At 50.1% G+C, this 25,181-nt stretch overlaps 2 protein-coding genes across 8 annotated transcripts in view; both read right to left on the bottom strand.

Moving 5' to 3' along the window:
• RNF216 (ring finger protein 216) overlaps positions 1-11,700 on the bottom strand; it is a 77,045-nt gene extending 65,345 nt beyond the window's left edge. Inside the window, exon 1 of one of the 3 annotated variants that reach the window (XM_066977900.1) lies at positions 11,566-11,700. The gene's annotated coding sequence lies outside the window, so the exon portion shown is untranslated. Of the gene's footprint in view, positions 1-7,458; positions 7,653-8,443; positions 9,439-11,565 lie in introns of those variants that run through there. The other 2 variants (XM_066977901.1, XM_013174888.3) reach the window with 2 other exon arrangements.
• A 2,760-nt stretch (positions 11,701-14,460) lies between these two features.
• SMURF1 (SMAD specific E3 ubiquitin protein ligase 1) overlaps positions 14,461-25,181 on the bottom strand; it is a 46,968-nt gene continuing 36,247 nt past the window's right edge. For 3 of the 5 annotated variants that reach the window (XM_048063104.2, XM_048063113.2, XM_013174889.3), the window contains exons 12-18: positions 24,190-24,304; positions 23,024-23,202; positions 21,989-22,126; positions 21,489-21,609; positions 19,778-19,979; positions 18,875-18,959; positions 14,461-18,149 (exon numbers count right to left, since the gene is read on the bottom strand). In XM_048063104.2, the coding sequence (XP_047919061.1) occupies positions 18,050-18,149; positions 18,875-18,959; positions 19,778-19,979; positions 21,489-21,609; positions 21,989-22,126; positions 23,024-23,202; positions 24,190-24,304 (940 nt within the window). In that variant the 3' untranslated portion in view covers positions 14,461-18,049. The remainder of the gene's footprint in view (positions 18,150-18,874; positions 18,960-19,777; positions 19,980-21,488; positions 21,610-21,988; positions 22,127-23,023; positions 23,203-24,189; positions 24,305-25,181) is intronic. The other 2 variants (XM_048063110.2, XM_048063118.2) reach the window with 1 other exon arrangement.

Below are 25,181 nucleotides of genomic sequence, written 5' to 3'. Positions count from 1 at the left end.
TGGGTCTCTTCCAACCAGCATCGCTACAAACACGCGGCTCGCCCTACATCTGAGCCCTGAAACTTCAGCAGCACGCCTTGTTTCCAGCGAGCAGCCCCAAGAACGCCACGGGCATATTGATGCCTTGAAAACCCTTCAAAAACCAAGGTTTGGGGGTTGTTTCCACAAGGCTCTTCAGCTTCTGCCTTATTACAAGCGAGGTCACTCAGAATAGTACTTGGTTGCCAGAACAGCACGAAAGTGCTGCTCTCCCTCCCTGCAGACAGGTGCTGGAGTGGCAGCTCAGGGGCTGGCTAATTGTGAGCATCCTTGGTGAAAACACCGTCCTTTTTAAAAGGGCCCATCCACGTTATTACCGTTCCATTTTCCCTGGTACTCGCGACTAGCCACCACCCAGCCTCGCATAGCGTTTTCCCTTCCGTAGCGCTCCAAGCACTTGAGAAAACAAGATCAATATTGAGCCTGCCGTTTAAGAGATGGAGAAATGGAAGCGCTGAAAGGCACAGCGCGGCCAAGGTCACGAAGCGGGGCTAGAAGCAGAGCCAGGAATAGCAACCCGGGCTCTTCAGATCCAGGCGGGTGTACCCACGCCAACCATTTCCCCCAGCTGGTCCCACAAAATCCCACAAAACGCTCCTTGCAGCGGTCAACAGGCCCTGCGGGGCCAGCAGTGCCTCACCCCAGCTGCCCCCACCCCACCTCGAGCTCGACGAAGCAACGGCTCGGCAGGCAGAAGCCAACGCTCAACCCAACAGATGACAAAGGACGGCTCCGAGGCTGGTTGGGGAGGGACAAGCCCGGTCGTGAACGCCACAGATCAGCCCTTGCAGCCTCAGACGGTGCAGACAGAGGCTAGACAGGTGTCTGCTCGGATCTGCTCTGAGCAAAGCTCAGCGGCTGCGATAGTTTTCCCCCGCAGGGGCATGCGGTGCGTTAGCAGAGCTCTGTATGCGCGGGCCGGTCAGTACCACAAACGCTCGGCGCAGTCAGCAAAAACATCTCCCAGACAGCTCCACCGGTGCTTTGTCCACAGCTGTCCGCGTCCAGCCGAAGGCAATGCTCACCCCGGGCAGCTCCAGGTACCTGGAGAGGAACTTGCACGTCAAGAAAGAGGCCCAGAAAGAGTTCGGGATAACAGTCTGCTGCCCCCCGTACAAGAGAAAGGTGCTCGCACATCACCGAGAGGCTCACGGAAGAGCATTAGCCATAATATACAGCCAAGGCAACATAAAAAATGAAATAAAGGCCAAGCCTGGGAAGAGCTGGCTACGTACCACTTCTTTCAAAACAGACCGCATAAAAACCTGGGCAGCTTAAAAAAGCTCTGCTTGGAGGGTAGAAAGCAAGGTTCCACCAAGCTAGCAGTTAATTTTGTCAATAGAGGACTCACGTTTAAACAAATATCTATAAGCACGGGCCAGTTCCATCTAGCGGCATGAATAAGAAGTTTATTCATGTTTATAGCACCAGGCTGCCAAGAACGTGAAGTAACAAGATCAAAGCCACCCTAGGGTCTTGCCCTACATAAACAACACAATAAAAAGCAAGAGAGGCAGAGGGAAAGAAGCTACCCACACTACCTCGGCGATTTTCATGCCTATTTATAGGTACAGAATAAGGCCACCTGTAAGTGAGCTCTGACGAAGCCATCAGCTTCTTCGCGATGCAGTCTAGGACCGAATGCAAGAACTATTTTAAATGAATGCGACCTGACAGCCGCACACAAGCTGGGTTTCCTTCCTAAAACCTCCCACCGGCACTGCAGCACACCAAACTACAGAGATTCAAGCCCCAAATCCAGTAACGGGACGACACAAAACCCTTATCGTGACCTGGAGGTCACCTGCTGACGGCACGATACAGCACCAGGCTGGAGATGCGGCGCACCGAATCGCCCCTCTGCTTCCCAAACCACTCCACGTCCTCAGGACTCCACACACCCGAGGTATTTCACTGCGCAGGAAATCAAATCCCCTCTATTAAGGTTTTTCCTGCAGAAACTTGAGAGGGAAAAACAGCATTAGTGGAACAGCTACTGGAAAAATCGGAGACCATCGGGGACTTACGGGTAACCCTGCTCTGAACGGAGCAGGTCTCGGGCTGCCTGTTCACACCCATTTCCAAGCTAACCACACACACACAAACGTACAAACCCCACAGCCACCAGCTCCGAGCTGGCAAACCCGCTGCCAGCAGGTGAAGCGGGTCCCGGGTGCACGCAGCTTGCTTACACGTGAATTCCCAAACCCGCTCCAAATCCCCGCAACTACCGCGTTACGTATTTTTAGCCTAACCTAAAAATAGCAGGCATCGGTGCCGTGCATATATTTAAAGTCCTGGCACACGCAGAAGTTTCTGGCTGGCAGGAATTGGAGCAGAACTCAAACGCATTCCCTCCATCTTCCGTTTGTGCTGTGACGAGCATCCTCGGATGGGGCTGGGATTTCAAGCCACAGTCGAGGGGAGAAACACTATAGCGTAGTTTTTCCGACTTACAGCATTTAAAATCTCGAACTGCCACATCCCCAGGACGGGACTAAGCACGAAGTGCTCTCTTCTGGCTCTAGCTCAAGGCAACAGGAGCAGACAGAAAGCACTGCAGGGGAGGCTGGAACCAAAATCCCAACCAAACGGGGGGAAAAAAAAGAGCATCATGGAAGAGATGTCAGCAGCATCAAGTCACTGTGTGTTGTAGCCTCTCCCCCTGCACAGCACCGCCGCTGCTGCTCACCGACGTTGACAGCAGAGCCTCAGTTCCCACCTCCTGCCTGCAGGCAGCACACGTGTCTCCTGGTAGCCTGCGAGCAAGGTGAATTTCTGCCTCGTTTCAAGCTGCTAAGACAAAGAGAAGCTACTTAAATAATGCATTGCTCGCGACAGCCAGCGAAATGAAAAGCTAGGACTGAGCCCTTAAAAAAGAAATAACAAAAACACGAAACACACCAGAAGCGAAACGAAGCAGCCCAACCTCCTGCCAAGCGTCGCGGCGAAACATTTCAAAGGGCTCGCCGTTTGCTGGGGGCTGCTCCTCCTCAGTCACGTAGGAAAGCAGGGAGAGCTCGAGTGGTTGATCACGTTAAGCAGCCTCGTCCCCACCAAAAATTAGAAATCCCCCGGTAAGAAACGCTGTGCGCAAAAAGCCCGTTTGCTGTGCGACCTCCGCCGCGTCGCAGCTTGCGAAAGAATAAAGCCGGAGGTGCAGACGTGTGCCTGCGGCACGGTTTCCCTTGAATGGGAACACCGAAACGGAAGCGTTGGTGGCAGCCCAAAGGCCTTGTCCCTGTCCCCCTGCAGACAGGGATGCTCAGGCAGCGACCGGAGGACCACCAGGTCCCAGCAGCAGCCCTGGTGCTGCCCGGAGCTGCAGGAGTCTCACCAAAACTCCTCCTGGGAGCATAGGAAGGGGTAAACTGACTTCCTTACAGCAAAACGTGAGACAACCGACACCAGAACTGGCGCTCCGCAGTCGGCAAAGCGGAACTGATCGCTCACCTCCCTGCAAGGCAGCCCACAGGCGCGCCGCTCAGAAAACACCTCCTGGCACAGCCAGGACCGTTTCTGCAGCCACGCCAGCCTCATAAGCGACTTCAGAAGCAGCGCTCCAGGCCGGAATGTCATTAAGGTGGACGAGAGGGACAGGCAGCCCCCGAGCTCCTCTGGCAGTAATCACAATTTCCAGTGATCTCTTGCAAGTTCTCAACTCCTCGCCCTCTCTTACCGAGGAATAAAGGCGGGCTGGGAAACACACATCAAAGCCAGCCGTGCCCTTTTCACCAAGCATACCATTGATGCAAGCTCCTTTGATATCTGCAGAGCGCTTCGTTATCACTTCGCTGACAAAAAGCAAACCACGAGCACGCTAGCACGGGGCTGCCCAGCTTTACTGAAGCCTGCTCGTGGCTGGAACACGGCCAGAAGCGTGGCACTGCAGGGATCCCAATGCTGCTCCGTGTTTTGGTCACTTCTCAGTCCGTGGTGTCACCAAGAACAGGCTGTAAGACATTCGGACAAGCGAGGTATGAGCTGCTTTCAGGTGTCAGTGCTCCAGAGAACCGGTCAGCCTACAGCCAGCCAGAGGGCACGCTTTGGGATGACTTGGGCACAAATCACTAGAGTATTCCTTTTTTTTATGACTTCCAGGAAACGTTTTGTACAGCACAAGGCTTCTGAACAACCTCATCTATGTTCAGCGTTTCATCAAGGTGCGAGCATCGTTCAACTGTAATTCCTGAAAGTGCCCTACCTCCGTTTTTGGCACAGCGATTAGCACCAAGTACACGAGGAAAGAAACCTGTCCACGTTTCCCACCTGTTTTAAAGCACCCTTTTGTTCTGATTTTGCGGTCTCAGGGCGGGGATAAACAGAAGAGCGTGTGAAGCCACGCGATCTGCAGCTCTGCCGCTTCCAGAGCAACTTTCACTTCTAGTTTTTTTTTTTTGCCCTGAACTCACGTGTACCCCAACCAAAGGCGGCTGAGGCTCTTCCCCCCGAGCAGCACCGTTATTAAGCCACTGATGTCTGTCTCCGCGGACTACCAGGTGCTCCACGTACCTGCCAGTGCCCTGCCTGATGTTAATTGCAGCAGCCTTCTCTTCCCTATCAGCCCAGAGGCCAGACAGAAGTACAAAAGGAGTGACCTGCGTGCCCCAGGATACGAGAGCGCTTCTCCATCACTTACACTTCACAGAGCTCTCCGGGAGAAAGGAAACCATGTTTCCTCTCCAATTCCTTAGTAGTTTTTTTTCCCTTTTTCTTTCCTTTTTTTAAGGAAGCCCAAATGTCACTTTCAAATGGTAGAGGAGAACAAAGAAAACGAAGGGCAACCTTTTAAGCAGTTATTTAACAAGGCGCGTGCACATCTCCGGGTTACAGTCTCAGCCCAGATTTTTATTGGGAGAGGAAATGGGGAAACTAAGGAGTTTGAGGCTGCTGGTTACAGCCGCCTAACGGGCTACAGCACTGCTGTTCCTGCAGACAGCAACCAGCAGCACGCTCGGATGTTTGCAGGGGGCACTGAGAGCAGGAGACGGGCTGCCCACAGCCTGCAAACTGCTACTAAAAGCAGCAGCAAGGGATTAACTAGCCCAGAGCAAAGAGGGGTCAGAGGACTAACTAGCCCGGAGTCAGGTTCAGTTGCGGTGACAGCCGGAGGGCTTTAAAATCGTGAACCGTCAAGCACGTCACGACGGCACCCTAGATGCTAAGCTGCTACCCAGCAGCCCTGCTCCAGACACAACGATCTGAGCTGGGTTTGGGAGGCTGGGATCCAGCAACACCAAAACGCACCAGCAGCAAACACGGAAAGGATGAGGGGATTCTTCTTTGCATTGTTTAAAGCCGTGAGCTGAGCCTCTCACGTGAAATTCTGCGTTCACGGCCGGGCGAAGCCTGCGAAGCACGCCTCACCTCATTTCACAGCGCTGATGATGGTAAAAGCTGAGACTTGACCTGGAGGCGGCACAGAAGAGGAAATAAAACCACTCGCTGCAGTAGCCCACCTTAGCAAAAGGGAACAAAGGTTGCTGTGTCAGCCCGCGCGGTTCTTCAGAAGTATTGGCTTCAAAGTCCGCCCCCAACCGTTCTTCTATAGCGTGCAGGTGCCAAACATCCCAGAATTAGGGACTTCCGCACAGAATGCCTTCCCAGGTCACGTTCCATTCATGGCAGCCCTTTTTTTTGGGAGGCACGTCAAGCATCTGCTCTCGTCACAACTCCGAAGTCACTGGTGGCGGCCAGAAGCGGCGCCTGCACGTTAAGAAGCGTCTGGCTGCAATACCTGCCTTACACAGCCCCATTCCCACTCCATCGCTTGTCACCTCCTTTTGCGCTGAGCTGCGCCAGGAGCCGGTAGAGCTTTAACAAGAAAAGCCCTGGAAAAAAAAAGCAGGGCTCGGATGTGACACCGTCTCTCTTCACACGTCTGCCGTGGCGTAACTGGGAGAACAGAAAGAAGAGGCTAAAATAAGCTGCAAGCAGGGCGGGGGGGATCTTAAATGGCAGCCTGAGAGCTGAGACACGGCACGAGCCCAGAGCCAAGGGGCATCAGACGAGGCGTGCTCCTCGCCCAGGATCAGGCTCTGCTTCGGAAGATGCTGTGCACCTTCGGCTGCCCCGCGCAAAGGCTTTGCTTTGTGAGAACTGACAACAGCAAAACCAGCCCGCGGCCAGGCCTAGAGCTGCTCCACAGCCAGCGTTTTTCTTTTCCGAGGCTATTACAGCTCACCAGGACAGACTGAATTCCCAACCGACCAGCTAAGAAGCCCGGAAAGAAGCACTGCGCAGCGATTCTCCAGCTCCGCGCTCACGCAGATCCAGGAGGCCACAAAGGACCTAATCCCAGCCCAAAGGAAACGAATACCTCGCACATGCGAGATCAAGAGGACCACGACAGCTAAGAGATTGCCCAGACTGAAGTCAGAGCGTTTGCTAAGGACACGACTGCTTCCAGGCTGCATATCCGCGTGCCTATCCCTTAGTCATCGCAGTCGAGGTGTCCAACGCTGCTGAAGCCTTCACAGAGCAGAAGGGATTCTTTTCCTGGGTGTTGCAACAGTACGGCATCGAGCAGATCATTGAAGCAGCTGGGATGGAGGGTCAGGAAAAGTGACCACAGACTGCTGAACAAACCAGAGGACACCAAGGCTCTGGAGGCGTGCCCCAGGCGCTGCGAGCTGGCCCGTGCTAGCCGAGGCCGATCCCGGGGCGCCTCCCAGTTTATCCACAATGATACACTCCGCGACAATGGGATTCTGGTTTAACACTACAGAGAGGGGACGCAAGCTGTTTTCGCTAGCCAAGTTGCTGCTAAAGGATCCTGCCAGCCCTGTGCATCTGCGGCTGGAAATCCCAGCAGCAGGGGAAGCGCGAAACGCCCCGCGCCGCTGGTTTCCTGCAGAAAGAGCTGCTTTTCCTGCCTCCCCGTTACGCCGCTGCTGTCAGCTTCCTCAAATCGCATTACAGTGCAGCACACCAGCAGGGAGAGAAGGGAAGCCTGCCGGGCAGCAACACCGCTGCTATTTTCCACCCCCCCCATCCCCCTGTAACACGTTGAGCCCCCAGCATTTCCTACCTGCCCCCGGTAGGTGGGTGGGAGGCTCCTTTGACCAGCGGCCTGCGGGTACCTCCAGGCAAAACCGACCCGCAGCACGCAGCAGGGAGAGGGTGCCGTGCGTGTCTGTATCTGATGGAAGGGGCATCACGTCTTGGGGGCGTTTGGAAGCAGCAGTGTAAACGTGTTCCTAACGCTGGCTTCGCAAAGGCTGCACGACGCCGGCCGCTGCCTCCAGCCGAGGAGCGGCAGGGGCGGCGCCCGCAGCCAGGCAGGAGCACGTCAGCATCAACGCGGCCGCACAGGACCCGTGCGCGAGACGTGCTTCACACAAACTGCGCTACCTGAGGCCATCGTGCACCCCGATATTCCACAGGGCTCCTAGCTAGCGCAAATCCCGATGGCCTTACCGCACAGCGTTACCACGCGACGCCTCCGCGGGTCCCATCCCGGTGTGTGCCCACGTAACACGGGCAGAGCTCGGCCTCCTCGCAGCGCTCGCCTCCGACGTTGTGCCCGTCCTGGGGAGCCAGCTGAAAACGTTCCAGGTCACCCCGACACCTACGGACGCTCCCGGGCTTATTTCGACTCATCGGCTTTGCCCCTGAAAACGACAGCCTCTGAAAGTCGCCCCGCGGAAGCGACAAGAGCCCCGCGAAGCCAGCAGGAAGCCGTGTTTCGTTTCCCTCTCCCCTGCCCAAGTGGCGGCGGCGTCAGAGGGCTCCGGAAGCGAACGAGCAGACGGAGGTGGGTGCTGCCACCACCCAGGAGCCACCCTCCCGACTCTCCCAGCCGCCCCGAGCTCTGCTCTCGGGGAGCACGGACCCAGCGTGCTGGCTGTCAGCCGAGCACCTCGGTCAGAAACACCCAGAGACGGCGGTGTGACTCAGGGCAGCGTTTCCGTCCTCCCCTTGTCGAGATCTGTTCCCCAAATCCCAAAGCTTTTTCCCACCGAATCAGGCACTGCCAGCTCCCCCGTGAGCGCAGGGACGGGACCGCAGCAGCGCTGCTGATCGGGAGCAAGGTGTCGGCCAGCAGCAGCAGCATTTCACAGTCCCCAGGAATTAAGGCTCCTCGAGGACCGTTACGAATTTATGCCCACCACAAGCTCTTCAGCGCTGACCCACAGGAAACACATCGCTCTTGAGATACTTCCAAAACAAACTCCGGGTCCTATAAAAGCTCCGCGAAGGCAGCCGAGAACACGATTAGCTCAGCGAAACATTCCTCGTTAGCTCCCATCTCAGGGCTTCGGCAAAGACCTCGTTCAAGCCACCAGGACGCTGGTGAGGGCTTTTTTCTCTCCCTTCTCCTGCTCTCCTCACCTACCCCCGCAGGATGTCCCAGAGCCACGGACCCCATCCCAGTGACCCCCTTAAAACAAACCCACCGGACCTCTCATCAGGCAGACGCTGACACCGGCACGGCACTGGCTCTGTTTCAAACCCAGGAACCGGCCTGCGAGCACACCGATAAACTCGGCTCCTGGCTGCTCCTGGAAGATAGCCGGAGTCCCAGACAAGCCGTGTGTTTCCCCCACCGCGGAGAGATCCTACCAGGAGCAGCCAAAACGACACGTAGCAGCCCGCAGGGCCCATCAGGGCAGGTGGGACACGGAGCTTTAGGGCACGCAGGCTCCTGAGACCGTTGGAGCCTCTCCTCTAAGCAGTTCACAACGGGGGCCCACGTCTGAGTCCATTTAAACGCAGGCTTTAAATATCTCCAGACCAAATCCACGCGCAGGACCCAAGCCGCTGCCTAGGACGAGCGGCGCAGCTCTGACAGTCCCGAAAAGAATTCGGCCCCCGGCAAGCAGCGGCACCCGTCGCCACGCCGAGCTGCCTGCGCCATTACGCGGCAAACCACGCACAACGCCTCGGAAAAAAACAACAACAGAAGCCACCCGTCCCAAATTAATGAATGGGATCTTCTTCCAGCAGGCACTAGGGACATCCAGAGGGCTCCGCTTCTCCCTCTCGCTCGGGTTTGAGCTGCTCAGGCTCGGCAAGCGGCTCCTGGCCCCCGGGACACGCTTCCTGCCTCCCTGCAGCTGCGCGCTCCACCTAGTTTCGCCACGGGACTTTTTAGCAATTTGCGTCCAATTTCAAAGCGCTGCGAGGGATCCTAGCTCGGGGGAGGCAGAGTTAGTTACAGGCTGGTGGCAGGAACGCCCACGGCATTCTCCGGCAGACAAAGCACCGGCCTACCGAGGAATTTGGAGTTCTGGGGGCAGCTTCTGAAACACAAGCCCGGGCCCGGCTGCCAGCACCCTGCTGGAAGCCAGAATTCACCTTGCCATCAGCAGAGCCTGCCCCAGCCGCTGCTCTGGGGACGGTTATTTGCACTTTGGCTCCTGCGGTTGCCCGAGAAGGATGCCTGCAGCCAGCCCGACAGGAAAGCGTCCTAGGAAGGAAGGAGGGAGGGAGGCGGAGGGCAGCCCGTTACCGAAACGCAGCGCTACGGGGCCGAGCGCGGCTGCAGATCTTCCTCAGGAAGCGGGGCTGAATCCTTTCCCGAGCCTCGGTACTCCAGGCACAAGCTCCTGTCAGGACGATTGTTTATTAACGTCCAGTCACACTGCGCAGGCACCCAGCACATGAAATCTATTAAGATGTTTACAATAGCAAAAGGCAGCGGAATTTGCAACGCACCAGCCCTAGAAACGAGAAACTCGGATCAGAGCTGCGAATCCTGCAGTCCCGTACCTAAAAAGCCGTCCCCGCAAATCTGCTCGCCCTACAGAAAGCAGCCCCCACCCTGCAGCTTGCACTGTGCATTCCTACGGCGCGGTACCCACACAGCCAGGCACCAAAAACCGCTCAGGACTCGTGTCTGCAGAGCGCTGGCTCTCAGACATCCCCCTCTCCCTCCGAACAGGTACCCGGGGGGTTAGAAAAAGGCTCCTGCTCCCCTCCAGCGGCAGCACAAGGTCACTCGGTGATGGGGCACGCAAAGCCTGGCCCAGCCACCTGCCTGCCACCGCTGGAAGCCTCCCCCAGCGGCTCCAAGGGAGAGTTCTGCTGCCTCCGTGGGTGCTAAGAAACAGGAACCAAGCGCCACGAGACACAACAGAGGAGCGCCGCCTGCTCTTCTCAGCCATCCAGGCAGCTAGCTGCTGCTTTGAGGACCACCGGCCGAAATAAAGCAAGAAAATCAGCCGTGCTGCAGCGAGCTTCAAAAGGCACAGGAAGGGATGCTGTGAAAAGCAGACAGCTGAGCTGCAGTCACTGAGCACCGTGCCTCAGTAACGGACCTCACAGTGCCCAGCAGCCTTTTCATTGTAAGGCACCAGGAGTCTCAGAGCAGCGGCTGATCCTTCAGGTAAGAACCGGACCTCGCCTGACAAGCGGCGAGGACGTGAAGAGCCACGTGGACGCTGGAACTCCTCCCCGCGAGCTCTGCTTCTGGTACAAGCGCTCTGCAACACGATTCCACGGGAAGTTACGAGAAGACGTCTGGAGGCGACGCTGGCGGTCACAAAGCGCACCCAAAGCGAGCGGCACGGCGCTCGGGGCAGGCTCCTGAGCGCAGCCAGCGCTCGGCTGACCGACGCCAGCACCGGGCTCGCTCGGCACCCAGCCGCGTGCCGGCAGCCGCCGGGACGGTGGCGCTTTTTTTAGGCTGCCCTGCGCCTCTCACCTGCTGCAAACCAACGCGGGACGTGCTACCTCGATTAACTCGCCCCTTTTCCTTCGTGCGGAGGCCGGGAGCTGACTGAACCTCTTCGGTCCCAAACCGCTTCGCCCCTGCAAGGCTGCGTGCAAAACCCCCGGCCCCCTCCTCCCGCTCGGGGGGACGGAGCGGGCGCGACGCCGAAGGCGGAAACCTGCAGCGGGCCTCCCCACCGCCAAACCACCGCGTTATTTCTGCGTTTCTACCGTTCGCTCTCTCCCGCCGAGCCGAAGCAGTGCTGGAACCAAAACGGTTAACGTGGGGGGGGGGGGGCCAGGAGGCCTCCCTCACGCAGGCAGGGCCCTCTCCGACACGGGCAGAGCCCCCCCCGCAGGGAGGACAGCCGCGCTTCGGGCCCCCCCCCGCCACACCCGAAGGGCACCACAGACCCCCCCCCCCTCCCCCCGGAGGCCCGAGCGGAGCGGCCAACCTCCGCTCCCCCCCCCCCCCTTCCCCGCCCGCCTCCGGAGCCGCCTGGCCTCGTCTCTCACAGAGCCCGGGGGCACCGTGCGGGGCCCCTCCGCACCCGGGGGGGGCGGCCGGGAACGGGCAACGGGGAACGGGGTGGGGGGGGAAAAAACACCTCAGAGCCCCCCAGCCCCGCTCCTTGGGCCGGGGAGAAGGGAGCGGGGTGAGGGGGAAGGGTAAGGGCTGAGGGGAGACCGGGCCCGGGGGCTGAGGGGGGCGCGGGCCCGGGGCTATGAGGGGGGGGCCAGGCCCCGGTGAGGCGGGCGGGGAGCCCCGGGGTGAACCGGGAGCGGGCCCTTCCCGTTCCCCAGCGGGCTGCGGCCGCTCCTCCGCCCCCCCAACCCCGGCCCGGTCCCGGCCCCGGTCCCGGCGCTCACCGCCCCCCCGCCGGCCCCGCTCCATTGAGGCGCCGCCGCCGCTGCCCGGCTCCTTCCGGCCCACGTGACCGCCCCGCCCCGCACCATAGAGAGCAGCGGCGGGAGGCGGGGGGGGGGGGGGGACGGGCAGAGCGGCCGGCCCGGAGGCCTGAACTTACCATAGAGTGCGGGGGGGGGGGGGGAGGTCCTCCGGGGGAAGCCCCGCCTCCTGCCGGGGGGCGGGGGCTGAGGGGGCGGGGCTACGAGGGGGCGGGGCTATGAGAGGGGCGGGGCTAGAGGGGGCGGGGCTAGAGGGGGCGGGGCTGGAGCGCGAACGGGGTGGGGGGGGTGGAGGGACCTGAGGGTGCTGAGGGACCTGTGGGGGTCCCATAGCCCCTACTGGAGTTCCATAGCCCCTATAGGGGTCCCATAGCCCCTATGGGGGGTCTCGTGTCCCCTGTAGGGGTCCCATAGCCCCTATAGGGGTCCCATAGCCCCTATGGGGGGTCTCGTGTCCCCTGTAGGGGTCCCATAGCCCCTATAGAGGTCCCATAGCCCTTACTGGGGGCCTTGTGTCCCCTATTAAGGGGTCTCATGCCCCCTGTGGGGGTCCCATATCTCATTTTAGGGGGTCTCGTGTCCCCTATGGGGTCTCGTGTCCCCTATTAAGGGGTCTCATGCCCCCCGTGGGGGTCCCATATGTCATATTAAGGGGTCTTGCGTCCCCTGTGGGGTCTCACGTTGCCTGTGAGGGTTCCATGAGCCCTACGGGGTGTCCTGCCAAGGCGGCATGTCCCCTATGGGGGTCTCCTGTCCCCTATGGGGGTCCTTGTATCAGCCGGGGGGGTCTCATATCGCCTACTGGGGGGTCTTGTGCCCTTAGTACGGGGTCTCATGCCCCCCGTGGGGGTCCCACATCCCCCATTAGGGGGTCTTATGTCCCCTATGGGTTCTCAAATGTCCAACGCACTGAGCTCACCCGCACCAGGGTTACCTCTGTAGAAACAGCGCGAGGCTGACCCGACTTTCTCCTCCCCATCGGGCCCGGGTTTGTCTCACAGATCCTGTTCTAGACCCCAGCCAAACACCAAGAGCGGCCCGGGGGCTCCCAGGGACGCTTTTCTCCTTCCCCCTCTCCGTGCAGGGCCCGCTGCGGTTCAGCCATGTGGGCTCAGAGCACGGCCCAACCTCCGTTTCCTACGCCAGCTGCTTCTGGATGCGGGACTGCGATCTGCCAGCTGGGCAGGGCTCTCGGCGGCTGTCTGCAGCCACACTTCCCCTCCCTTAAACGCTCCTCTTCTGCGCAGGTTGCAGCGCGAGGAAAATAAAAGAGCAATTCTGAACCTGTTTGTGCCTACCCTCCTTCCCTGTCACGGTACAGCCAGCCCTAAGCTCTCCTGGCAGATTTGATCCTGGTCCTAAGCGACAGGCTCTTGTTCCCTAGAGGGACACAAGATATTAAACACGGCTCCGGCCAAGGCTGGGAGACGATCTGCAGGGCACTGCTCACGTTATCCAGCCAGCAACTAATCGTGCAATCGCAGAAGGGGTTATAAGCCTTGGTTTGGTGGTGTTTCACCAAAAAAAACCAGAAAAAAGCAGAGCGCCCAGGACGCAGGAGGATCGTGATTAATCCGAACAGAAATCACCACTGCTACACCAGCACTCCTCACAGGACGGTTTGTACATCCTGCAGAAAGAGGCAGAGACTGGAGAACTTAACCTGAGGAATTTAATTGACCTGCCAAGCTCCTCTAAACGAGACAGTGAATTACTTAAGCTCTGAGATTTAAGAGAAGTAGTAATTTGTTTTGTTTTCAAGAAGTTCTCGTGGTGCAAGAGTCCTACAACGTACCCGATCTGAAGCAGGCTACAGGAATCCTCTTTATCTCAGCTATGTCTGCAAAAGAAAGACATAACAGAAATCAGGAATGCTTCCCCAAAACGTCTTTATTAAAGAAAACAGAAAGCAGGACGAGCGTGGGACCGAGCACCAAAGGACTGACAGCGCTTCTTGCTCCACGCCGTCAATTGCAAGTTGTCCAAGCCCTCCTGCTGAAACAAGGGGCAGGCAAAACCCTGGTACGTCGGTGCATTTGGCCACCCTGTGATGTCACTCAAACAATAAAAGATTATTATTGAAAAATTATTATTTAAAAAAAAATAAATCTACACGGATTAAAGGAAGCCTAGCTGTAGCTTTTAGGAGGGGAAGGCTGCGCGGCAGCACAAGCCAGGCACCGAGTGCTGAACCATCAGCGCTGGCTGCCAGCCTGCTGCGGGCAGGCTCCTACCACCCTTTCTCCCCTTGCAAAACACTCCAAAAGCAAATTTATCAGCATTAATCAATCTTTCTCCAGCTTTTATTAAGGGGAGATTATCGTTTTTTTTTTCTCCTGAAAACTGAGATTTTTTGGAAAAGTAACAGGACAGATGAGAACAGAAACGGACGGAGGCTGGTAAGCGAAGAAGGACTGAAAGGAAGCGTTCTCTCCTCTGCGTAGATCTGGGAACTGAGTTTGGGTTTCCAGAGCTCGTCCACCGAGCTCCCACAGCTTCGCACACTGCCGAGACACCTCTGCTCAGAACGCGCTGAGCCAATGCTGGGAGAAATCGCTGACGCTCAATATTCGTGAGCCCGGTCACCGCAAACACCGGTGGAGCTGCATTACCCTGAACTCTGGGTCTTTAAACCTAAATGGGATTAGTTTTTAACCTTACTAAATATTTCATAATGCTACAGACTTTTTTAATGTCAGCAATACTTTGTTGTTGTTGTCGCCTCCTGTAACACTGTGCCTTTAGCCTCCACCCCCACCTCCAGCTAAGCTAAGCACAGCGCTATCTCCCTCTCATTTGGAGCCTACCAATTTTCCTACAGCTGCCATAAATATGTTAACAAAGCGGTGGATAGCGAGAGTTTAAAGTCGTGAGTTTATTGCATATGTAACAAAAATGAACATGACCTCCTGGGTCCAGCCTACTATACAATCACTGTTTATTCCAGCTGGTTCCATAACCACATTAAATAGAACTAGTATTTCTTTAAATACTTTGATTTAGACATAAAATGAAACATTAGTGTACAACTTTCACAAAATAAATCTGCAATAAAAACAGTGGGAAGAATAACAAGGATAGCAGCAATACTTAAACATGACATTACAAAATAATAAATTAAAAAAAATACATTATAAAGTGGTTGAGGAACGAAAATTAACAAATTAAAAACAGATCCATACTGTGTTTCTGGGAACTTGCTGTGCCATGCGGCCCTGAACCTGGGCACTGAGGGCCTGGTGGCCAGATCACTAATTTACAAAATCTATTGGATTTCACAACCACCTCAACTTGAACTAAGTACATACTGCTGAGCGAACTTTGATTTCACCACTTGGAGCTTCGAGCAGCCTTTTCGAAGCAGGGTCTTGTCTAACATAATGCCCAAGTTAACGCTAGCATTCAGAAAGTAGTCTCATTTCTTCCCGATTTAAAACACGAGCAAAGTGGTGGTTTCCTGCATCCCTGAGCGTGTAGAATAGGCTGATGAGCAGTATCAGGGCAAGCACTGAAGGTCTGTGCCAATGGACCAGCTTTTAGGTTTGCCTTTAGGACAGGAACAAAAGACACGTTGTACCTTATGTTTCCTTCAGGTCTGATCCAAGACATACGTGTGTACGAGGTGGAACACGCAATGACAGAACGAACACCAGACTTCATGTTATTCTTTGGGCAAGTTTGAGAAGTAACAACCAGTTCAAGCGCTGGCAGACCAAGTGGGCATGAACACACAAATTCGGACAGCTGAGGTTACCCGAACAGCCCCCAAGACCTCAAAGAGTCAATGGCTCGAGCCATGCAAACTCTTGTTTGCATTTCATCCTTCCCTGGCCTTGAAAGCAGCCACCGGAAGAAGAAATCATCATTTAAAACTCACACTGCCTCGCTTCTTTATTTTCTCCATCCGTCCATTCAGCTTTAAGGCCTGCCTCAATTGCATGTACAGAACAATACCAAAAAAAAACAGGTCATCATCACTGAAGTGGCACAAAATTGCAAAGACAACACACGATGGGAGGGGTGGTGAAGCTGTTTAAAAGAGAACTAAAATAATTAAGAAGACAGTGCCCTATTCTCATTATCGTCAGCAAGGAGGAGGTACCTTGACAAGGGCTTTTAAATACAGCAAAAGACGTACAGACTTCTCAAAACAACAATCCTTGCCTATTCTTATCTTGTGCATTCAATAAAACACTGACCTAGCAAAGACATCAGGAACTATCATATGCCAACTGGGTCACTGGCATAAAGCTACTTGACCTATCGATCTCCAAATCAAGGGCCTTCACCTTCACCTCGCTTGGCTTTTACTGAGCCGGTTGTGCTGCATGTAGAGCCTGCGTGACAGGATTTCTGTTAGTGGTGGGCTTTAGTAGTTGGTTTTTAAACTCTTTTAGTGAAGAATCCACATGAGGCTGCATGCAAAGCTTTGGGGCGATAATCTATTTCGTGTTTTTCCTATCTGACTGGTTTATTGCACATTCAAACATACTGAAAGGATTAAATACACCCTATGAACACGTACGGCTGCACAGTCATTTTGAAAAGCCAGGGCTGTGGGGATTCTGCTACTCAGCCCAAGACTGTACAGATGCTCACCTGCAGACAGTTGCGTTTCCTCTCTTTCCTGCAAGACACTCACGTAATTTCATTTATTTCCCAGCAATCGGTACTGCAGAAACTGGTCCCCAAGCGCACCAAGATGCCTGCAGAACAGCTCTAAATACACTGCTCCTGTACAATCTTGCGAGATGAGCACCTTTAGCCACCCTGTGCAAGTCTCACAATATGGTACAATTTTACACCTCCAATGCAATCCTCACTCCCAACATCAAATCACAAGAATTATGGTCAATGGAAACAAACAAAACGGAGAAAAGATGCCAGGATTTTGACAAGTGTCTACCTTCTGTCCTATCACAGTTTAAAGCTATTATCAAATTCAATTTAAAAAAGACAAAATAGAAGTATTCCAGTAGACATCTTCTAAGAACAATCTCTTACCCACAGCTGAATTTCAATACACTATTCCATAAACAAAACATCTGTTAAATGTTTCAGTAATGAATCTCTCTAAAAATCAGGCTTGCCAAAGAAAAAAAAGAATCCTATACAAGCAAGTCTGCTTTACTTAAGTTTAGACATGTTTGATAGATAACTGGGTCTTTCTGAAGCTGTGTTATTTGTTAGAATACTGTCTCATCTCGGTGTGCAAACTGGAAAAAATGTTAGTGATTCAGGTATTTGATTTGCTTTTGTTTCCCCTGGGAAGTCATTTTAGCAATGTTAGAGAACCAACCTTTTAATATTAGTTTCGGATATTTGAAAAAATTGCCTTATATGGCTCTCTGGAGAAATTTTATCCCTACAGAACTGAAGTCATAAATCCTTCCAGTAGCTTTCCATAACACTTAAAATGTATTCACTATATAGTTACCTTTCACCTCAGCCCCCAAACAGACCTTTCAGAAGGCCAAAAACTTCAGAACAAGAGCTTGCTCTGTTGACTTAGCCTTTAGCTATTTTCATTTTGAGTCTTAGAAGTTGAAGTCACACCAACATCTCAGGTAAAACAGTGGCACAGAAATCACAGCTTTGGAATTGAATAAATCTTGTCCTCTGTCTCGTCCTTACAAAGCTTCTCTGCAAGGTACTTACGTCTGAACAAACTATGGAAAGTAATTCTGCAGGAGGAAATAATTGTTTTCATGTGCAAAACAATTAGGTTTCATCCAGGACAACCAAAAAGAAATCATACAATACCATTTAAGCAATGTCCCCAGTTCCTTCACTTTTCTCAAGGTGAGCCACAGCTTCCACTGGGAGCTTCCTGCTAAGGCAGAACTTGAATTTCTTTACCTTTCAGTTAAGTGTTCATATGGAGGCATCTTCTGCTAGAAGTTCACTTTTTAAACAGGTTTTTAAAATGTGCAATGCAAATTCTAGTGCCAGTCAGACACACTGCACCCACTGGACTCTACAGGGCTCAAGCTTGATTTAAGACAAACTAACCAGGTACACCTACCAGTTGCAAGTCCTCAGCAAATCAAGCTCATTCTTAATTACACTTTGATTCTCCTATTTAAAAAACAAAACAAAAACAAACAAAAAAAAGGTCACTGACCCTATCACAATATGTGTTACAAATCTAGCAGAATATCCTGTGTATCCAAAGCCAAATGCTGAACTTGGCTGCATTTCGTTTCATGGGGGATGGAAGAAGAGGGAAGGGCTTCTTGTAACAAAGGGGAAAAAGAGTTGGAAACCACCAACAAAAGCCCCTACCCCCACCCTCATCCACCAGCAGTGGAATGGAAACAACCCATCTCTAAGTTGTCTAGAGTTCTGACGCTTCAGACAGCTTAGCAGGAAGTTCGCAGCAAGCTTCTTCTAGCTTTTGATTTGGTGGTCCATGAGCTAGCATCTGTTTCCTTTGGTTGCTTTGTCACTCCACAGCAAACCCACATGTCTCTTCCACAGCTGTCAACAGCTTCTCGTAAAGCTTCTCGTATGACTCATAAGGCGGAATGTCAATCCGGTTAAAGCTAGAGGTAAAATAACAACACGTTGCAGCACACGAATCTAACACATTTATTGAAAACAAGACAACTAAACAAACAACAAAACGCAATCAAATCCTAGATCAGCTATGTATAGGCAGAATTTGTAAAATTAATGTCAAAGAAAGCCTCGGCCCCTTCAATGGCTGAAGGAGACAAGATCAAAGAAACTATTTCTGCAGCAGGAATGCGTTACTTACCAGGGCTGCGTTTGGGAGGAGGAGACAGGTGGCAGATGCAGGAGACTTGCAAATAAAGCAAGACACCAGGCAGGCCTACTCCCTGCTCTGCCTGCATATAATCTGTGCCTCTGCTGAAATGATTTCCTGTCCCTGACAGAGTGAGATTTCTGTACAAGAGCTTAGTTCTGTGCCTATACTGTACCAATAGCGCACACATCCTACATTTTACATCTGAAAACTATTCTTTGTAATCCTAAACATGTGGAACCATGCATCTCACTATTGAGGCTAATCAACCTTGGGATAAACAAAACCCACAGATATTACAGAAAACATAAATCAAGCTAGAACAGAAGTCAATTATTTTGCTGGCTGCGGAGTGCAGATATTTCCAAGCTAGCAGAACACACTTGGATTCATCTAGACACATCACATGGGTTGATCTACATCCAGGACCAAGAGAGATGACTACTTTAAACCAAGACAACGAGAAAGCAAGTACCGACAAACAAAGTGTTTTCATCTTACCAAGTGTGGGCTTTTGGAAGGTTGTCTGTGTTTGCATCTATTAAATGGATGGTAAACAGTCTGGGGCCTGCAGCGCCTGTAGAACCTTACAGACAGACATTCTAGTTAATGCACTTCAAAAAAACATCATTCGTGCACATGCATTTTGCTACTTACAAAAAGGAAAGTGAGAAAATTACAGTTCCAGATGCAAATACAAGTATGTTATATGACTAAATCCACAGGTCAGATGTGCAGCTAGTGAAGAGATAAGAGAAGTGGTGGGGTTCTTAATGACAATAAACTTGCAGCCTACTATTTTGGAAGGCAGCTAAATTTCACATCGACAACGTTGCACCTTCAGAAATGAAGAGACTCAAGCGCAAGCAGACTTGCCGTGCAAAACAGAACTACGCATTTTAATTCTGAAGATCAGCTTACTGCCAGCAAACAGTTGGAACATCATCAGGAGAATCACAACAGCCTGAAACACTGCCACCTTTTCCGATGACAAATATTCCAATTTTCAGGAACTTTTACTTTAAAGTAATGGTTTGCTGCCAAAGAGTGAAGGAAACACACTTTTCACTTAAGAGTTGTTCAGTCAGCTCTATAATCATGTGCATGCTTGCATGCAATGACACTAACAACATCAGTCCAGAAAGTTGTAAGAGACTGATAAGCTAATATTGACACCAGCCTAAGTGCCACACGATGACAGATTTTCCAGCTTGTATCACTATCAGCAAAACAACTGAAGTGGTCACTGTCAGCTGCTGACAAATGTAAAACTGCTCTTGGGATGAAAAGTTTGTAAGTAATTGAGTTATCCAGTAACATGCTGATATTCTACGAGGGCCTAGTAAATACCACGATTTTTATCTTTCTCCCACCACACATTAACTCGGCCTCCACATCAGTCACCTTGTAAAGCCTTGAAACCTTGAAGTGGGACACGCGTTGAACCCGTCACAAACTGCAACAGCCTTGCCCTTCTTTCTTCATCAAATGTTTCGACTGCTTGCCAGAACCACTTCACAATATTGCTATCTGCCATGCAGTGCTTTAGACGTGTGTTTGACTTCCAGTCGTTCAGGTCTATCTTATCCAGGCCTCCTATGATTAGCTGTTAAAGGATTAGGAAATGCTTTAACATTCAAAGTCGGCGCAGGTTTTCAGCTATAAAATCATACATCAAGCCATTTCGCAAAGGCTAGCATTCTTTACACACTTGAGCCACCTTTTTTGGTGCACAGTTAATGCTCCAAAACAGTTTAGAACAGGAAGTAAATCTCCCCAGTTAAACTGCAACGAAACTGAGGCTGAGGATTACACTTACCAGAACTGACATTTTCACAGGAAACTAGACTTAAATGCCCATTCAATACCTGCTTTTTAAATCTATCCTACCTGGAAAGTACAGCACATCTTTATGAGAGTACAGCACAGAATTGGAAGAAGGCATGTCATCTACACACATCATTTCCCTGACTTGGGTTTGTTATAGAAGTGCTAATAACAAAACATGAGAAAATCCTGCTCAGTTCCTGGTATCATCCTAATTGGTCTTTTCGTTCCAGAACTGACCACAAACTACAAACACTTTGCATCTGTTTTCTGATGTCCTTTGTGAGATCCTCTGACAAGGACTAGATGTATTACTTCAATTCAATCTCTCTTCCAGATGAAACCAGATTGCAAAATACCGTGAAAGAAAGTCACTGTTGGCCACGAATCTAACCAGCTACCCTGGCAACAACAAATAAATGGCATACAGAAGACATCATCACTCAAAACAAAACGTGTGTCATATTCTATTTCCCATAATATCTCATATTGAGTATCACATTTCTGAGAGCTAGCATTTAGCGGCTGTCTTTTTGTTCCACCAAGATAGCACCCACTTAGGCTAATTTACATTATTAGGGCAGTTGTGACTATCCTAACTTAGACGACATTGAAATATTTAATGGATTTTTAATCTGCCTTTTCAAACAGCTAGCACAGGGAGTGCAGTAACTTTGTGATTAATTGGTATGCAAAAACTACCAGCATGAAACTATTTCTTCCAATACCCCAAAACAGTCCACGTTCCACAGGACACCTTATTTATTAAGAAACAACAGATGGAAAATGGCTATAAGAGTTATTTGAAGGAGTAGCATTCTATACCTCAGGATTACATGAGAAGACAACTCCGTTTCTTTTCTACATGCTCTAACATTTCTGTCTTACCCACTGGAAACCATGCCCTGGGTGCATATAGGAACAGCCACGTATTAAAGCAGTTACTGAAGAAAACAAGTTCTGGGGTAGATAACAGGTTAGGTCTTGCCAACAATTCCTCAGACTTTCAGTACTCCCTCTCTGCCCAGACCACCTGCTTTGAGCATTAGTCCTTGGTTACACAACGTGAGGTATTTGTCTTTCCCTGTTTAAGTAGCCCTCTCACTAACGCTAACCCAAAGAATGTCTAGAATAAACCAAAAAATGTTTAGTTAAATAAATACACAACTTTTTGGTATGTAAACTATAATTGTGTTGATAAATTTATTTATTCGGTTTTTAAAAATCAGTGCTTTATTGTTGATCTTAAAAATTAAGAAATAATATTCCAAGTGGATAATATATATACCTCAAGTTCCTTCTGGTCAAAAGGCTTGAGGAGATGTTGAGGAATAAGTTCATTAAAACCTTTCTGCAGAGCCAAGAACTGTGCCTCTATTCCTCTCATAAATCGCCAGTTTACATATAACCTGGGGGAAGAAAAAAAAAGTCAGGGATGACAAGCTAGATGGCATTGGGCTTTTTATAGCAGAGCATGAAAAAGCTCATTTTACAGACCAACTAGCTTTAATAGACGCATTTTGTTTTATGAAGGAAGTGCTTATTAGTTCCTTTTTCCATCAACAATTAATTATTGCACCATCAACAGAAAACACAAAGTACAATTCACAACCTTCATCTTCCCAGGTCTTACAATAGCACATTGTGTGAAAACACTCAGGTAATTTATGACTCAGGTATTTCCCTTTAAAATACCCATTCCATTAGTTTCACTATATATATATAAAAAAAAGTGTTCACTACCTTCTTTCCACTACATTTGCAGGAAGTATTTTTGTTTTGCAATACCTGACATATTCTTTCTTGTTCTCTTCTGTCACTGGAATATTCCTGCCATTTGGTTTGAGTTCATGCTGTAAAATCCGCCCAAAAGCATTGTGCTCCACACAAAAAGTGTGGTCCAGAACTGGGGTGATATCATTCTCTCTAGCAAATGAAAAATGGAAGGTAAACTTAGCATTTTTGATATTTTGATAACTCTCAGAGCTGATGCTGATGTGTTTTTTTTTTTTGTTTGTTTGTTTGTTTTTAAATCTGAACACTGAGACAGTCTTCAGGATAAACCTAGCAACTATCCATCTGCATTTCACACCACTAGAGCAGTACTGCCACAATCATCAATTTTTGTATAGCTTAATGAATGCTGAAGAGATGTCCAGACATGTCACTGTCACTCTTCTAATTTTAGTAGTACTCAGGATAATGAAGAAATGATTAAATCCTATACATGCACACATGTGCACACACACAGTAATAAACCAATTTGCTGCCATGTGTTGGTGTGAAGCACAGAAGAGGTTGCATTCAATGAATGTGGACAACATACCAATAACTTAAAATATAAAATTTAAAACAGCATTTGTGAAAAAAGAGACAATGCAAAGCAATGCTGAAGAGTCCCAAAGCTGTAAGTAATGGTGGATTTTGTTCTGAACTGTAAATGTACAGAAGTTGAAATTAATTCCATTTATTTCCTTTTTAAACAAAATTGGTAACTGAGCCACGTTTTCTTTTGAACAAAGATTGTACTTCCTCAGAACTCTGAGTTTGGATTTTGGAACTGTAGCATTCTACCACACCCATGCAACACAATGTTTCAGAACCTAATTTGCTGCAAGGAGGGCTAACAAAGAGTTTTGCGTGAGACTCTTCCTCATGCATGTTGAGCTTTTTGGCATAGAAACAGTTATTTGGTAATTTTGTACAGCTCTCCCCCACCACAAGATCCTTGCAAGCATTTTCCATGAAGCACTCTCTCACTACTGCCAGCATACTCTGCCCCATCTCCTCCACAGCAAGGCAACTGGTAAATACAGTACTTACAAAATCCAGACTAAACTTTTGTGTAGTTCTGGGTCAACAGATTCCAGATCAGAGAGCTGAATGGGTTTCCCCAGAAGCTGTTTGTAAAAGGGGACTGTGAAACCCCCGTTAATATAGTGTCCATGGAACACAGCCAAACCCATTATCCGACCAACAAAATGGAAATAAGACAAATGGTCCTGCAGGGAGAGAGGAGAGAAAAATCAGGCAGCAGGAAGACACTCCAACACTGACATCTTGTGGCTACATAAGTGCAAGTTATCTGCAACCCTCTGGGCACTAGGAGCCACCATTTTTCCTCATAACATAACCAAGAACAGAAGCATTTAATAATTAAACATCTCAAACAAATGTCTGTGCATTACCTAATAAACTGGATGCAAACCTTCTAGACCTCACAAACAGCAAAATTCAGAGAAAAAAAAATCCCCATGAAAGCACCGGAATCCAAAAATATATGAGAATTGCAAACAAATTAGTTTATTTTTTTAACCACCAGAATGTTTGTGCTCACTTACTCTTGAGGAAGCAAGGCATGTGCTTGTTTCATTCACATGTCTTTTACGTTACTCATATGCCTCAGTTTTCAAATTAGTTTAAATTCTATAGTTAATATTCTCCCAATTTATCTCCCCCATCTCACACAGCAAATTAATTATGTCAGGAAAAAGTCCCCCATGCTAATATAGAATTGCTGCTCCTTTTAGGTTCTGCATCAGTACAAGTTCTCCAATAAGGGAAAAAAGAGAAAGCACGGTAGCTTACTGCAAAAGGGCAAGCAAGACTTACGAGCCCCTACAGTCATGAAGTGAACACTGCTCATGATGCAATGATTTACACAACCATCTGCATGTAAAGCAAAGAACATTTTTACCTACACATATCGTATCAGAAGCAATGTGCAGCCCCATCCAGTACTGAGTCTCAAATGACAACCTAAAGAATTCAGATACTTCAGATCTCAAAGGAGATCTCCTCTCTCATGTGCTTCATTTCTGTACAACCCCCTCTCCTCTGTACTATGTCGATATAAGATTCATTAACACATTCTTACCCCACTTCACTGTCTGTTTACACTCTTGGCATGAAAAGACAGCTGTAACGAAAACCTGCAAGGGACGAACGATCTCTTGAAGCAGGTATGTTGCTCAGAAGTCGATACTTACAGGATTGATAGAAGAGTCTGGATTGATTTGCAGCATGTAAATATTATCTGTAGAGTACTGGAAGAGTCCATAATATGGATTCAACATTTCATGGCACAGTAAATACAACCATTCTCTGCAAAAAAAAAAGTGGTATTTTAGAAGGGAGAGCAACTTCCACTTAAGTTTCAGGCAACACAGTTATTGTGAATCATCAACAGAGTTATCAGGTACGAGTTTCTTATTTCTAATCAAATCATTTTGTACTGCCCTCCATTTGCAGACTAAAGAGGTATGCTTAGAAAGCATCAAGTGACTTACTTCACTCACAGGCAGCCTGGTTTAGTTTGTAAGTACTGAAGGAATTAACATCAATTAGCATAGCTAGTAAGCAATTAGGCAATACCATCATACTCCTCACCTGTCAGAGTCATACTTAAAGAAATCGTATCTGAACAATATCCATTTCAAAAACAAACATGTATTTTTACAGGATACTTGATGATTACAGAATCTCTGCTTTCATCAGAGTTCAGAAGGGGCAGAGACCAAACCCATTAAAAGAAGATGGGTCTGGTAAATTCTCCTCTCATCTCAGTAACATTCAAGGACCAGAACTGAACAAAAGCTATTTGTGACCTCCCCACTTCCCATCACCAACACTCCTTTCTTATTAAATTTGGTAGAGGACACCCATTGCAGGTGCAAAATATTCTGAGAGAACTATGAATTTTAATGCTTTGAAGTGGAGCAGGACTAATTTCAAAGAGTCTTCCAGCCAATGGGCAATTATGAAAGCCATCAGGGAAATACAGACATCAACAGTGAAGACTCTCAAGGTTGCCTTGCATACGGCAGCTCAGAATGTTCTAACTTCTTTCCTTTGTCCAGCCATAGGTTGCTGGGTAATGCAGCTTTTGTGGACTTGAAAAATCCCCCGGTGAATTTGATCAGTGTGATGCATCTCAGCCACTGCAAAGATGAGCATTTTGGCAATGATATAATCAACTCCA

This window comes from Anser cygnoides, chromosome 15 (assembly GCF_040182565.1).
Source record: "Anser cygnoides isolate HZ-2024a breed goose chromosome 15, Taihu_goose_T2T_genome, whole genome shotgun sequence".
In the NCBI taxonomy this organism is placed as follows: Eukaryota; Metazoa; Chordata; class Aves; order Anseriformes; family Anatidae; genus Anser; species Anser cygnoides.
The sequence above is the reverse complement of the archived record's forward strand: the minus strand, read 5'-3'. Positions and strand labels throughout refer to the sequence as shown.